The sequence below is a fragment of the Drosophila teissieri genome, chromosome 3L (assembly GCF_016746235.2).
Source record: "Drosophila teissieri strain GT53w chromosome 3L, Prin_Dtei_1.1, whole genome shotgun sequence".
Taxonomy (NCBI): domain Eukaryota; kingdom Metazoa; phylum Arthropoda; class Insecta; order Diptera; family Drosophilidae; genus Drosophila; species Drosophila teissieri.
In genome coordinates, this window is record NC_053031.1 from 17,925,331 (window position 1) to 17,940,403 (window position 15,073).

The 15,073-nt window shown below is 44.2% G+C and overlaps 3 protein-coding genes across 6 annotated transcripts; 2 read left to right on the forward strand and 1 right to left on the reverse strand.

Moving 5' to 3' along the window:
• Positions 1-444: 444 nt before the first annotated feature.
• Positions 445-2,446, forward strand: LOC122616551 (bestrophin-4). The gene is made up of 6 exons (XM_043792043.1): positions 445-586; positions 646-756; positions 805-1,552; positions 1,652-1,843; positions 1,900-2,113; positions 2,169-2,446. Exons 1-6 carry the CDS (start codon positions 477-479, stop codon positions 2,411-2,413), a joined length of 1,620 nt encoding a protein of 539 aa, XP_043647978.1. The 5' UTR covers positions 445-476; the 3' UTR covers positions 2,414-2,446.
• LOC122616550 (bestrophin-4) lies at positions 2,420-4,355 on the reverse strand. 2 transcript variants are annotated; one of them, XM_043792042.1, is made up of 4 exons: positions 4,208-4,355; positions 4,038-4,148; positions 3,382-3,925; positions 2,420-3,316 (listed from the first exon to the last, which is right to left on the reverse strand). In XM_043792042.1, exons 1-4 carry the CDS (start codon positions 4,276-4,278, stop codon positions 2,435-2,437), a joined length of 1,608 nt encoding a protein of 535 aa, XP_043647977.1. In that variant the 5' UTR covers positions 4,279-4,355; the 3' UTR covers positions 2,420-2,434. The 2 variants fall into 2 exon arrangements, with proteins under 2 accessions (XP_043647977.1, XP_043647976.1); XM_043792041.1 differs by having other exon boundaries at positions 3,382-3,955.
• A 1,442-nt stretch (positions 4,356-5,797) lies between these two features.
• Positions 5,798-13,146, forward strand: LOC122617264 (cationic amino acid transporter 2). Of its 3 annotated transcripts, XR_006325939.1 has the most exons (9): positions 5,798-6,429; positions 6,932-7,304; positions 8,086-8,379; positions 8,615-8,899; positions 8,956-9,060; positions 9,359-10,174; positions 10,244-10,519; positions 10,605-12,628; positions 12,913-13,146. XR_006325939.1 is itself a non-coding variant. In XM_043793033.1 (8 exons), the coding sequence occupies exons 3-8, from the start codon at positions 8,139-8,141 to the stop codon at positions 12,107-12,109; spliced, it is 3,228 nt and encodes a 1,075-aa protein (XP_043648968.1). In that variant the 5' UTR covers positions 5,798-6,429; positions 6,932-7,304; positions 8,086-8,138; the 3' UTR covers positions 12,110-13,146. The 3 variants fall into 3 exon arrangements, 2 of the variants coding, with proteins under 2 accessions (XP_043648968.1, XP_043648969.1); XM_043793033.1 differs by having other exon boundaries at positions 10,605-13,146; XM_043793034.1 differs by lacking the exon at positions 10,605-12,628.
• The last annotated feature ends 1,927 nt before the right edge of the window (positions 13,147-15,073 follow it).

The window sequence follows — 15,073 nt, forward strand, 5'->3', positions numbered from 1 at the left end:
CTTGTGCAGTCTGCCCATATTCTGCATTTGGGAAACTAAACTAGTTGCCATATAAAGTACACTACTGATTATTGAAAGAGTATCTCCATTCACCAAACTCAAACTCCAACCTGTTCAATACACCTGCATTAGTGACCATTGCGCGGTACAAAAGAAAATAAAATGGAAATGGTTTCGAGCATAAATAAAATTACATATGGAATACTTTAAGGACAGTGAATATTTTTTGTGTGTGAAAAATAAATACATGCCACCGATGTTGCGCTATTACCTTTTTAATCATGTCACTCGAATTATTTTGCGACAGGTTTTTTGTCTTTATTAAATTTTCCTCCAGAATATAATAATATTGAATAATACATCTCAAACATTGCTGAAGGGGAAAGATAAATACAACGGTGCTGCTTTTCCCCCAATGCAAAGAACAATTATTTGAAGTAAGGCCTCGCTTTTACTGTCATTGTTAATTAAAATATATGTCCCGTCTGACATTCAATCAAAAAGAGTTCTTCATCATGACTGTGACCTACACCTCACGTGTGAGTACCTCGAGTGTTGTCAGCAATTTCTTGGGGCTGCTGGTCAGGTTAGTCCTCAATACATTCCCTCCCCTTTTTATGCTTCAAAATAAAGCCTATTCCAAAGATGGCGCGGCAGTATTTACAAGTTAGTATGGTTGGACCTCATGGTATTTTTCGGATTGTACTGTTTGCTGGCAGTTACATATCGTCTGTTGGTGAACGAAGAGGGCAAACGGTGAGCATTTGTTTGTATTCTGCTTAAAAATAACAAGCTTTGCCACAGGTTCTTTGAGGCCATTATATCGTACTGCGAGAAGAATGGTACCCTCATTCCGTTATCGTTCGTTTTGGGATTTTTCGTGCGAATTGTGATGAACCGGTGGTGGGACCAGTACACCACCATTCCTTGGCCAGATGGAATTGCCATTTTGATTAGCACCAGTATCCATGGCTCCGACGATAGAGCCAGGGTCATGAGGCGAACCATCCTAAGATATGTGTGCCTGTGCCAGGTGATAGTCTTCACCATGATATCGCCGCGTGTCAAGCGCCGATTCCCCACCTACAACCACATCATTGAGGCTGGCTTTCTGCTGGAGAACGAAAAGAAAATCATTGAGGCCATGGACCAGGCCTTCCCCAGTTATCCGAAGCACTGGATGCCCATCGTTTGGGCGGCTAGCATTGTGATGAGGGCGCGGAGGGAGAACAAGATCCGGGATGACTACGCCGTCAAGACGATCATCGATGAGTTGAACCAGTTTCGCGGGAATTGTGGCTTCTTGCTCTACTACGATTGGATTAGTGTTCCACTGGTCTACACCCAAGTGGTCACCGTGGCCACCTACTCCTTCTTCCTGTTCAGCATCCTCGGGCAGCAGTGGAACGAAAAACATGCCGACGAGGAGGGTATCAGGATTAGGAGGTGGTTTCCGATCCTGACCGTTCTTCAGTTCTTCTTTTACATGGGTTGGCTCAAGGTGGCCGAGACGCTGATAAATCCTTTCGGAGAGGATGATGACGACTTTGAGGTAATAGTGATTATTTACCTTGGATTTACTATTATATCCAACTGGTTTAAAATTGTTTTCATACTCAAACTTGTAGTTTAATGCTTTGTTTCACTGCAGCTCAACTGGATAATAGATCGGAATATCACCGTGGCTTATTGCATTGTGGATGAGATGCACCAGGAGCATCCGGAACTCGTTAAGGACCAGTACTGGGAAGAGGTCTTTCCCAATGAAATGCCATACGCTCAGCCAAGTATGCGTCAAAATCCTCCAGAAGCTTCCACGGCCTACATGGAATCACAATCAAAAGTAAAGTTTCTCTCCTGTATTCCCACTTATGAATAGGCTAATTCCCTGATTTCCAGCTCCAAAAACGCCATGGATCTGCAACGTCTACTCTTAGTACCCGATCGCGGTACAACTTCCGACAAAACTTACTGGGAAGACCATCTGCCACTGGCAGCTACTCGGACTCCATCCAAATGGAGGATGGGCCCTCGCGAGTGAGCTTCAGTGAGAACAAATTTGATTTGCCACAGGATGACGCCAACAGCTCACATAAGCCATCGCAATCCACAAGTATATTTCGTATTCTTTTCCAAATTTATTAATTAATTTATTTAAATTTATTCAGTCGATTTCAACGAGCTAATTGAGCAGCGTCGTCGCGAGCGAAGGGAACGCATTCGGCACCGATTTCTGGATATGCAAAGTACCCACCTGCGCCACGATACTTCCGGTGCCCCCTATACGATCACGGTTCTCCGCCCTCCCTCCGATGAAGCTCTGTCCGAGAATCAGGAGGCCGGGGACGGGGCTCAGCAGGATCCGTCGAGCAGCAAGGACCCCCCTCCAAATAAAACAGAAAAGCAGGACTAGAATTATTAAAATCACAATTTATTATTTTTCGGAGTCATCACTGCTCTTTTTACTGTCCTTGTCCTCATCCGGGCGTCTTTGACTGATGTAGCTTCTGTCGGTCTGGACCTCGGAATTCTTCCGCGGGACATTAGTCCGACTAGATCCTGCCGAGTCTCCATTCGAACCAAGTTCCCCTTTGAGCAGCTCCATGGCGAGGGCGGCTTGTTGAATCTGCCGGTTCACACGCTCCCTTTCCCGCTTCTCCTTGAGCCGCTCAAAGTCGTCCTTGCTGCTCGAGTTTAGAGTCCTTGCATCCACCTCGTCCTCCATCTCCTCTCCGATCTTCGAGTCGAGGGTATCCCTACTCTGGTCCAAGGAATACGACACCGACACCGAACTCTTGCTCCATGTGAACTCACGGCGTGCGAATCGGATAGTTACTTCCGGGTTGTATTCATCCTCATCGTCGAAGTCGGTGAAGTCGTGTTCCAAACTCACCTCGCTCTTCGTCAATGTCGCGGTGTTGACTTTCGGGATGCCCAACCGGGCGGTGGAGGCTTCCGGATGCTCGGCCCTTTCGGACTCCACCGCATAGGGCAACTCTGCGGGAAAGACCTCGTCCCAGTACTGGTCCCTCACCAACTGCGGATGATCATTGTGCATCTCATCAACTATCAGGTAACTGACTTGCAGGTTCCGATCGATCAGCCAGTTCAGTTCGAAGTCGTCGTCGTCGTCGCCAAAAGGACAAATCAAGGTCTCGGCCACCTTCAGCCAGCCCATAAAAAAGAAAAACTCCAAGGTGCTGAACAGCGGAAAGTAATAACTAACTACATTATTGTAGTGCTTGATATCCCGGTCGATCCACTGGTGGCCAAATATGGCGGCCACGAAGTACGAGTAGACGGCCAGGGTTACGACCTGGAAAAATATTGCGTTTTGGATAATCTACAGTATAAAGGGGCAGAATGGAATGGTGAGCTAACCTGTGTGTAGACCAGTGGCACTGAGATTGTGTCGTAGTGGATGAGCATATTGCATCCAGCGCGGAACTTATTGAGCTCATCAATCATGGACTTCAGTGAGAAGTCATCCCATATTCTACCTTCCTTCCGAGCTCTTGTTACAATACTGGCCGCCCAAACGATGGGCATCCAGTACTTGGGGTGCTTTGGAAACTTGACATCCATTGCCTTCATAATATTTGCCTCATTGGCGTTCAGCAGACCCACCTCAATCAACTGATCGTAGGTTGGAAAACGACGCTTGATAACTGGCGATATCATGGAAAGCACCATGGTCAATGCCAAGCACACATATCTCATAATCGTGCGTCTCATCAGACGACCGTGTTCATCTTGCCCGCGGACCAGGGCACTCACATATACCGCCAGAGGATCTGGCCAAGGAACCGTGATGTACTGGTTCCACCAGCGTTCTATGATGATGCCCACATAGAAGCCCAGCACGAAGGAGAGCGGAATCAGGTTGCTATAGCTGTGGCAGTACATCACAATGTCCTCGAAAATACTAGGGGGTTGGAGGTTATACAAATAGTAACTTTCTTAAAGTGGGTTTATTTAGATGTACTTAATAATAATCTAAAATTCTAAGATCATAAGGAAATCAATGAATTACTTACGGCTTATCGACGTCCCTGAGAGCATAGCGATATATCACAGCCGTGAAGTAGAAGCAGCACAGGAATGCCAGGAGATCCACCCATATTATCTTGTAGATACTCGCGCGCCATCTGCCGCATTATCAGATATTTCAGTAACTATGGCAGTGGGCCAATCGGAGATGGCTCACCTCATCAAAAGCTTCCAGAAGCAGCCAAAATGGCTGCATGTTGCCACCTCAGCGGTGTAAGAGACAGTCATACTCGAGAATTGTCAATTGGAAAACTTTAATAATGCCGAACGGCTGGGAAATCGACTTGGCAATGGCAATGGCAGTGGCAATTGGAATGGAAATGGAAATGGGAAGGGGAAACACTTTGTGAGGCCATAAGCAAAGCCAACTTTGAAATTAGTTCTAGTCTTCGGTTTGGCTCGGGGGTAATTTTCCCACTCAAGCATTAAACGAAGGCAATTTGGTAGGCGCGTCACATTTTGTGGGCGTAATTATTTAAATTAGATCATTTATATTTGCCGCCAGCCCAACAGACAACAACCCACAAAGGCCAATTTGCCCGCACATGTGATGAAGTCTGCTCCTGTTCCTCCGGCTCCTTCCCATATATGTTTGCCCACATACTCGTATGGGGAATATCTGTTTGTCTGGCGGCATCAAGAAGGTGCAGTAAAATTTTAATACCCCGGCAAACATTGTGAATAGCCCGAGCGGCAATGCTGTGATTTTCCCACTCCAGCGCGGAAAGTGTGAAGAGCGAGTATCTTATCGGCCAATTTCTGCTGATGTTCTAATGGTCGGTTCGTTGATATCACATCCTGCCGTAATTGGAAAATATCTATTAAATACCATAGCTTGACTCAATAAATATAAGTGATAGATGTCAAAAACTAAAATAAAAGCGTATATTACAAAATATTTAATACATTTTTAGCATGTATTTTGAAAAAATATGAGTTTTAATGACATTTGTCTTGTGATTCAGTTGGACGTGAACCTTATACTGTCAAGTACCAGATACAAAAGCGGAAAAATGAGCCACACGCACGTGATAATAAACTTAATAAAAATTGGGTTCGGTTTAACAATGTTTCTAATCAGTTGATAGATAATTAAACAGCTGGTAACGCTTGCATTCGCCTGCAAACGAATTTCATATGGTGCCAAGAATTAGTGGGTAAAAGTATGGACTACACAAATAAGAGTCACTGGAATTAATAAGCGGTCAAACAGACCCATTTATACGGAGAATATTTACACCTGAGCAATGCAAGCAAACCAGATTTGTTTAATCGGCTTATCTGGTATCAGCAAATCATATCTGCAGTTACGAAATCCAGCCATTCATTCACCTTCTTATATGGCCTGAGCTTACGTAATTGTAGATTTCAGGGAGATAAGGCACACAAGGTGGGTTCTACTAATCGAATGCAGTTTTGATTGTATCAAATAAACTTGGAGAAAGTCAAAATACCAGAACCATTGAATAAGCGGAGCTTATCAACCGACTTAACCGCTTTTTCGAATTGAAAAATTGACACTCGACAGCTAACGACAATAAAAACAGCAAACAGCATATAGCAACATCTAGACCAAAACAACATGGAAACAATAGCAGTGCGAAGACGAGCAGAAAGCATTTATATTGTGTTCGTCTGTGCGATATTACTGCTGCATTCCACTATATAGACGGCCAGTTCTCGTAGCGCTCTCCGCGGCGTATATAGGGCCCGCATATTATCTTACACTTTCAGTTAACGCCATACACCGAAACCGTCAACAAGCGCGCGCTGTGTGCCAGTGCGAGAGAGACAGCGATACGGCGCGAGAAAGAGATAGCAGCCCGAGCGGGAGAAAAGTACGAGAGCTCGGAATCTAAAGCCAAAAAACCGGCAGATCGGAAATGAAGCGAAAACGTGAATACAAACGGTGTTATCTGAAACAACATAAATAACAAAATTCTGGAATTGCCTTGTTGTAGTGGCGGCAACAACAAAAACAAAGCAAAAAAAGCAGTGAACAAAAATCTGTTGTTTCGCTATCGCAAGATCATAAAACCGAAAGTCGGAGAACAACAACCAAACAACAACTACAGCAGCAGCAATATCACAGCAGCAACATCAAAAACAAAACCAGCAAATGCGACGTCACACAGTGTGACTCAGCCCCTCTCCCTCGCACCCACGCCCCTCCCGCTCGCACACCTGCTAATTTTTTTGTATTCGCTCTAATTACAACCGAGATCATCTCGAAACCCTCCGATCCCCCGACGAGCGCCTTATCTCCACCAAATCCGGACTACTTGAAGTCGCCTTCGTCTCTTATCAGCCAACTTCGGGTGTGCACTGAGAGAAATCTTGCCTATTGAAGATTGGGATTCTCCGAGTCGATTTCAAAGCGTAAGCGGTTCTTTCATTCAATTTATTTATAGCTCAACTATTAATATAAAATACTTATTATGTTTCCATTGACCTTATTTGCACTGAAATTTAAATATGGTTGTTTTTCGTTTTTAAATTATAACACCCTATTTTATTTAGGGTTAAGAAATGAGATAAAAAAGGCAGTTTTTTATGGCTTGCATACAAATTGGATTTCTAATTATATTAATTACATTTTTAAGAGCTCTTAAACTGGATTATTTATATTGTATGATGATAAAAATAATCCTATTATAGCTATACATATTGTTTAAGGAAGGTTTGAAAATAGTTTTAGATATCATTATTTTAAAATTGAAACAGTTTTCAATAGAAATTTAAAGAAATGGATTTTATTATTATATTTTATTTTTTATATATTTTATAAAATTATAATTTATGACTAATAGTTCAGTTTACGCTTACATTTCAGCAAGAGCTGCTTCGAACGAACAATATATTTTTACCCCTACAATTTCAGATACGTTTTTCTCGCCGTGTACCCCGCTCCCCTCGTCCATGGCCAGCAGTCACTCTCCTCGGGCGGCGGAGGAGACTCGAGTTCGGCTCGCCGGCCTGGTGGTCTTATCTTAGGAGGAGTGTGCGAAGAATTCGCGGCTGTAATACGACACCAACAGCCTGCAGACAGACGCTCCCAGATCGCCAAGTATGTCGGTCACAGTCTTGTTGTCCGATTTCTATTGTTTTGAGTGCGAGGAAAGTAATAATAGACATCCAATTCATTAATAAGAAACAGACAAAGGCGGGGCGACAATATTAGCTTAGAGTGCATTGGAGCAACAACTGCAATTGGAATCGAATACAAGTGCGGACAGGAGTGTTTTTCAAAGTCGGTGAGTGTGGAATCAAGTTTACCAGAATTATATAAACCCAGCATAACTTTGCATTCGACAAGTCCGGCAAACTCACCTAGACCCACTTAATTATCTTCGTTTAGGGCAGAGCAAACGAATTATAAAGTTAATAATAGAAAGGCAAACAGAGCTGCACAAGATATTCTACGTAAAACTTGAGCATCTGATTCTTATCAAAGTGTGGAAAAGGTGTGGGTGCTTTGGTTAGTCACCTCTTAGTAACATAAAAAATATAATAATGAATGATTTATAGCGGATGCAGTGAGGACTTGGGTTGATTCTCAAAAACATGCGAGTTTTGTTTGCACACCTTAATGGGCTGTAATACGATGATGAATGTCTCCGTAGAAACTGCGTTATAAAGAAATTATGCATCTCGCATCATTATTTGTAGAGATATTTTCTGAAGACTGTATAAAATGGATACACAGATTTAACTATTTCCACCAATAACCGATTCCCTTTCAAACTTTCTAATGAAAGGCGCCTTCGAAAACTTTCCATTTAGACTTCTCCACTCCAAAAAACCTTCGCACATAGCACTCCCAACCTATGCATATATATTACCTATACTGAATTCTAAATGGAACACTCGAGTTCAGGCTCACAATGGCCCCGCCATTTACGATTACATTTTGAGCCCCATTATTTGCATTATACAATCAAACGGCGTCACAAGATAAGACAATAGGCGGATCGAAGTGCATTATGATCTTGTCTAAACCTCTGAAACAGACCCAGCTAATTTTCTTCTTTCCAGAATTCCAGGGTTTACTGAACTTTCCGCCAAACGACAGAGATAGCTACTGAGAAATGGTGCGCCACTTCTCGCCCTGGAAGGTTCTCACCCGGCGCAAGAATCTCCAAGCAGATGGCAGCGAGGGGGATTCGAAGCTGAACCGAGTCTTGGGTCTGTGGGACCTCACGGCCCTGGGCGTGGGGTCGACCTTGGGAGCCGGGGTCTATGTGCTGGCCGGACAGATAGCCAAGGATCAGGCGGGTCCCTCGGTGATGCTATCGTTTGCCATCGCGGCACTGGCATCTCTGCTGGCAGGTGAGTTCGACGTGGACTAAAGTTAAACTCCTATAAAGTGAATGTTGGATTTCTATATTCAGACTTAAACGAATTTAAATATTATCTGAATCAGCTTATCTGAATACACTTCCCCACAATCACAATTTATTGTAATTTATGAGGTTAAGTGTTTCGTTTTGTATATAACCTTGCATTAAACAATTTAATTTCTAGCTGCACATATCCCTATATTAATTTTCACGTTTTCCCATAGGAGTTTGCTATGCGGAATTCGGTGCTCGAGTTCCCAAGGCAGGATCGGCCTATGTATATAGCTATGTCTGCATCGGGGAATTCGTAGCTTTTGTCATTGGATGGAATCTCATTCTGGAATACGTCATTGGCACGGCCAGCGTTTGTAGGGGAATCAGCCTGTACCTGGACTCCTTACTGAATGATACCTTGAAGAACACTTTTGCCGAGGTTGCTCCTATGAATGTCAGTTTCTTGGGCAGCTACTTTGACTTTCTGGCCTTTGGCCTTGTGGTGGTTTTTGGCGGTGAGAGCAACAATAAATTTAAATATTTGTATAGAGAATAATTTTAAATATTTCAGTTGCACTGGCCTTTGGTGTGGAGACATCGACTATGGCAAACAACTTTGTGACGTGCTTAAATATATTTATTCTGGGATTCGTCATAATCGCTGGCGCTATAAAAGGTAAATATAGTTTCAATTGCTGACAAATTAATAAACCATAAAAAAGTAATAGTAAGTTTTGTGTATTAAGTGAAATATATTTCCACTGGGTTCACCTAATTGGAAATCATATAATTTAACTTAAACATATGTTATTATTATCAACTTACATAGTTATAAGTATCACTCAAAATTAAACTACAGAAATCAAGTTCTTGGAATTTAAAGAATGTTCTAGCAACATAATAAAGCAAACAAAACCGCTGATTCCCGATTTTGTTGTTAAATTAATTGATGTTCTTTCTTCTTATCTCTCCAGCCGACTTTTCCAACTGGACGGTGGATCCGAGTACTGTGAGTGCGAATTCTACCATCGGAGAAGGGGGCTTTTTCCCCTTTGGATTTGAAGGCACTCTCCGAGGAGCAGCCACCTGCTTTTTTGGCTTTGTGGGATTCGATTGCATCGCCACGACGGGAGAAGAGGTTCGCAATCCTCGCAAAAACATCCCGAAATCGATTCTGCTCTCGCTGCTGATTATCTTTTTGTGCTACTTCGGAGTGTCCACTGTACTCACGTTGATGCTGCCGTACTATATCCAAGATGTCAACGCACCACTGCCATATGCCTTCGAGTATGTGGGTTGGCCGGTGGCCATGTGGATTGTCACCGTGGGTGGCTTGGTGGGCTTGCTGGCCAGTCTCTTTGGAGCACTGTTTCCACTGCCCAGGGTTATGTACTCGATGGCCCAGGATGGACTTTTGTTCAAATTTCTGGGCAAAGTGAGCCCCAGATTCCGAGTTCCAGTCACTGGATCCATTGTGGCGGCTCTTTTTACCGCCGCAATTGCCGGCCTCTTTGATTTGTCGCAGCTGGTCAGCCTGCTCTCAATCGGCACTTTGTTGGCCTACAGCGTTGTGGCCATATCCATAATGCTTCTGCGGTACATGGACTACTGTGAGGTGGACGAGAATCCAGGACAGAGGGAAGTCAGAGCCTCGGAAACCACTTCTTTGACCTCGAGCTCAGAGCGATTCACATTCGGTGCAGTATGCACGCAACTCTTTAATGTTCATCGAGTCCAGGAGCCCAACGCAATATCCTCAAGGATTGTGGGAGTGCTCTCTACGTTGTTTTGTGAGTACTTAATATATTACCTTCAATTGCATTATTTTAGCTTATAATACCCCTTTTTCTACTATGCAGGCGTAATTGCCTTGGGTGTAGGAGTGCTAATTATGCAGGCACATCCTTTGATCGCCTCCAAGGAAGTCTGGGCCTTGACACTCCTGGTTGTGTTGGTCTTGCTAATGTTTCTGGTGATCCTTCTGATTTGCCTCCAGCCCAGAGAAGCTCGTCGCAGATTGTTCAGAGTTCCCTTTGTACCGGTCGTTCCTGCCATCAGTATCTTCATCAATATCTATCTAATGCTTCAACTGGATTCCTGGACGTGGATTCGATTTGGGGTTTGGATGATTGTGGGTGAGTCGCACTCCACATTAAAGTCCTTTTGCATGTGGTAGAATGTAATGCATGTTGCACCTTTGAACTAACTTAAATGTCCTAGGTATACCCGTTTTCCTTGCATGCTGGTATTTATACGATTGTAAGAATCCGGAGAAGAGAAACCCGGAGAGATGGGCCTTCTACAAGGCTCTAAAAGGATTGCAGGAAAGTCGGGAGCAGGAGTATCATTGCATATCCAAGGAGAGTGTCCTGACCCTAGAAACGCAGCTGAAGAAGAGTTCGAGCAGCAGCTTGGATCGCATTCAGAACCTAAGTGATGTGGGCGACGACTTAATCGAAATAAAGAATGCCAACGGAAAGGTGTTCTATGTGGAGGATACCAAGAGTGAGAACTCCACTGCCACGTTGGGCTCCAACCCAGAAGCTCCATCGCGGGAGGACGAACAGTCGGTAATCGCCATGCTGGACGATGTCCTCGATGCCGAGGATACGCAGCAAAGCCAACAGGAGCTGGAGCTCCAACAGCAGATGATTTTCGAGCGGCATTTCAGCCTGGACTCCGAAATGTATCCCAGTGTTATAGAAACCGTGATTGTGGCCACCGTTCACAGCAGCAGCGATGATGATGAAGTCCACAGTGAGATTACCCTTAAATTGAGTAGATACGATGAATGCAAACTGGTCGCCCATCGAATGCTGGAGGAGTTGTTCAATAGCGAGGCTTTCTATGAACAGTTGGAGGAACTCAAGGCCAAAGAGGTGCCTCCGGTGAAAGGTGATGAATTGGAGGAGCAAGCGGAACCTGTAAATGATTCTGAGGCTGCCGAGCCTGTGTTTGTTCTCCAGCGCCTGGGCTCACACACTTCCCTCACATCCCAGGCCTCCACCATTGAGGATCCGCTGCATTCGGCCAAGTTTAAAGACCGATTAAGCCACATCATTATGAATGCCAATGCCCACCAGGTGAAGGTGGTGGCCAAGAGGTCCGAGGACGTGGATGGCGAGGAGCAGGACGAGCAGGAGCAGCAGAAGGAGGAGGAGCCCCAAGCAAGGCCGCCGCTAAAGCAATCGAAAAGTGAGACCGATGTGCGTCGCCTAATGCTCAAGGCCATCAGTGAGCTGAAAATCGAGCGTAATGAGACTGGTAATGCTGATGAGGTCCCCACCGAAGTGCCCACCACGACAGGAAGCCCCTCAAAGGACCCAGTTCCCGGTGCAGTTCCTATTGCGGCTCCAGTTGCAGCTACAGTTGGAGCTCCAGTTGCAGCGGCGGGTGGTGGCAACATACCGCGTCCACCTAAATTCGATCCGGTTCTGTACAAGACCATCAACAGCATTAGTTTACGCAAACAGCGACCCAGTTTGAATCGCCAGCATATCGTGGATGCCAAGAATCCGGCGCTGTTGCGACCGGAATCGCAGACGGAGACGCGTCCGGATCCTGGCGAGCAACCGGAGCCAGAGCCGTTGCCATTCAAAGCCAAATTGGAGGCCATATTGCAGCGGGGTCCCTCACACCGAACCCAACAACATCCGGACTTGGTGCGTCGCCAACGTCCGCAGTCCACCTACATCGAAGTGGAGGAGGCCGAGGTCGAGAGCTGAGGGGTTCCCTACGTACCTGTGCATTACGCTCCCCCATGCCAACCCATCCCAACCCATGCCAACCCATTCCAACCCAATAGCCCCTGGTGAAACCAAAGAGGGTGCCATTTTACCCCCCAGTTAAAAGTAGTTAGGTCCAGCATGTGGAGCGGAATGCAAATGCAGCTGGTCCTGTACATATTTAGCATAGCGGTAGTTACTAGTCGGTAGTTAGAACGGATTGCTAGCCATCCTAGATAATAAGTGCAGTGTGCGTTGTGAGGGTAAGCCTGGGGGTCCTTTGAAGACTTTTAAATACAAATTAAATGGAAAGGAGTTCTAGCAAGTCGTCAGGTAGCTTAATTTGGTAAAAGACAATTCATGACTTCTTTTTTATGTTCTAAAATAAGTTCACTATTCATTACAGTTCAGCATACAGTTCAGCATATCGAACTAGTCGAGCTGTCATTTGTATAAAGAACGAAAGTCATAAAGTCACCAAATTTAAAAAGTTAAGAAACCTACAATAAAAATGCTAAAGTAAAATACATACAAATATTACCATTTAAAGAAAATGTATCGATAAAGTAAAACTATATAACCTGAGTATATAGGGAATGTCTAATTATGAAATATATAATTCTGATTCCCAGACTTACACCTCATACCTCACAGCGCCACATAAATTAGCTCGCATGCTATCATAAGCTTACTCAAAACTAGTCGTAAAAGTATTATGCAAAGCGGTATTATAAGTGTCAAAACTAAGTGCATGCCCAAGATACCCCCAAATCCGTAAACTAATCGGTTCTCCACTCGCCTAGGACTTTCCATATACTTCTTCTACGGACTGCCCAACAGCTACAGGGAAATGAAGCGGCAACGGGCTGGATGGCAGAAGCTCAAATACAGCGATTGTCTCTGAACGGGAAACATCGAAATGCTGAGAATTATGTATCTAACAAATAAAGGTGTACATATATGCATCACTAAGCCAATTTGATAAATTGTAAACAATTTGTTGGTTATAAATAAAAATCTAGTTGTAATTAATAAAAGTCAAATGAGTCTACCTGAAAGGGCCCGAGAAGAAAGGCAAGTATCGGAAGAAAGAAATGTGGACGGCAACTGCAGCCGCTTCCGGAATCGATTCCCCGATGATCTTCGAAATCGTAGAGTGTGCCGTATTAATAACCCAGTGAATGGGGATCGTTCATTGTCGTTTAATTCCCAGTGGCCTTGTCTTGGGCATGGCACTTTCCCGGCTGCACTGACTTTGATAAATTAATTGGCATCGGCTGATCGTCGGCCGAGAGTGTGCACTCTTCTCGGGGAGTGGTTTTCCCCTTTGCCCTTTCCGACTTTTCCTCGCTGAGTTTTCCAATGGGTTTACACAGAAAGAAACAGACAAATGGAAAATGTACAAAAATATTCCAAGATCTTTTGGTTTAAAGGGAGACATGTATTATTGGGAAGTACTTCACAATTGTATTTATATTTTAGCTGTGTTGCAAAGGTCTATAAGGAAAATATTAAATAAAATATAAAACAAATTAAATAATAATACATAATAATCGTATACATTTTTTAGAATTATAGCTAAGACTGTTATACGTATAATGTTCTATCGTATTTCAACATATTCCAGTTGATAATCTGACATATACAGAGTAACATTGTGAAGGCTACAAAACGATTCGCACCACAATTTTCTTGCAGTGCGGCCTTTCCCTTCCAGTTTGCTTTGATTTTGATTAGAAGGAAACATCCCCTTGGGCAGCCGAAGCACCGTTTCCCCCTTTCTGTCTCGGACGCAAACTACGCTCTGATTTATGCGGACATTCGTTTGGGCATTTCTTTGGTCAGGTTGCTGATGCTTCTGTTTGAACTACTGGTGCTGGTTTTGATGCCAGTCTGGAGATTTGTGTAACCACAAGACGAAGACGAAACAACTGGCGACTGTTTGGCGTCTCCACGCCAAACTCCACGGAGAAGATGGACTTGGCTGCTTTTGAACTTGGGACTCGGAATGAAAGTGGCATGGAATGGATGCGGGGTTGCAGACTACTTTTGTGCTGCGTAAGTGTAACAAATTGTAATCGTATTTGGCGGGGACTTTGTCTGGGGCGTGCCCCTGACTTCTCCCCGCTCCACCCCTGCTTTATTATTATTAACTTTGTTATGGGCCTGGGAGAGGAGTGTCTATCTGGTTGGCGTAGTCGGTAGTCCCAGAAGTCGTCTGGTGGTTGTTTTGGTTGCTCGCTACACTTGCTCACAGACTGTCCGCCCCCTTTATCTAGTCGAGCGTTCAAATAGTTTTATGGCATATTTATGGGCGCCAAAACTTAAAGTCCCCCTGGCTAAGACTTTAAGACCCAGAAAAGCAGAAAAGGGGCAGTTCTGGGGGTGTAGTTAGAGATCTCGCCCTCACATGGCCAGAGCATTGACATCAGGCTCTGTGACAAATTGGCAAAGAGCGAAACTAATTAATGCAGGGGGAATACGACAACTTTGGATATTGCATTCCTCCACTTGGGGAGAGAATTATTGGAGGGTGGGTTGGGTAAATATTCATATGGGATGTATGATTCCATAAATAAGAACCAACTGCATGGGTTCGCATATGGTAAACTTGGCAAAAGCGGGTGACATAAATTCCAAGCGTGTGAAGGGAATTGGTTTTGGTGTCCCTCCATTCGTTTAAGATACTGCAATGAATTGGGAGTACAAATTAATTTCCAAATATGTATTTCAAATTTGTTAAAGAGACATGTATTTTTTCTGACCATTTTCCGAGGTTTTACTCTGCCAAATGAGTTAAGCCTCATTTCGCACAGGACTCCCCTCATTTTTTGCCAAACAATCTCGTTTCAAATTGGTTTTCGGTCGTGTAATCATTGCTCAGCTCAAATAACATATACACCCATCCTAACTCCTTCGTTGCGATGCTTTTGTTTGAAGTTTCGTTAGTCTGTTATTATTTCC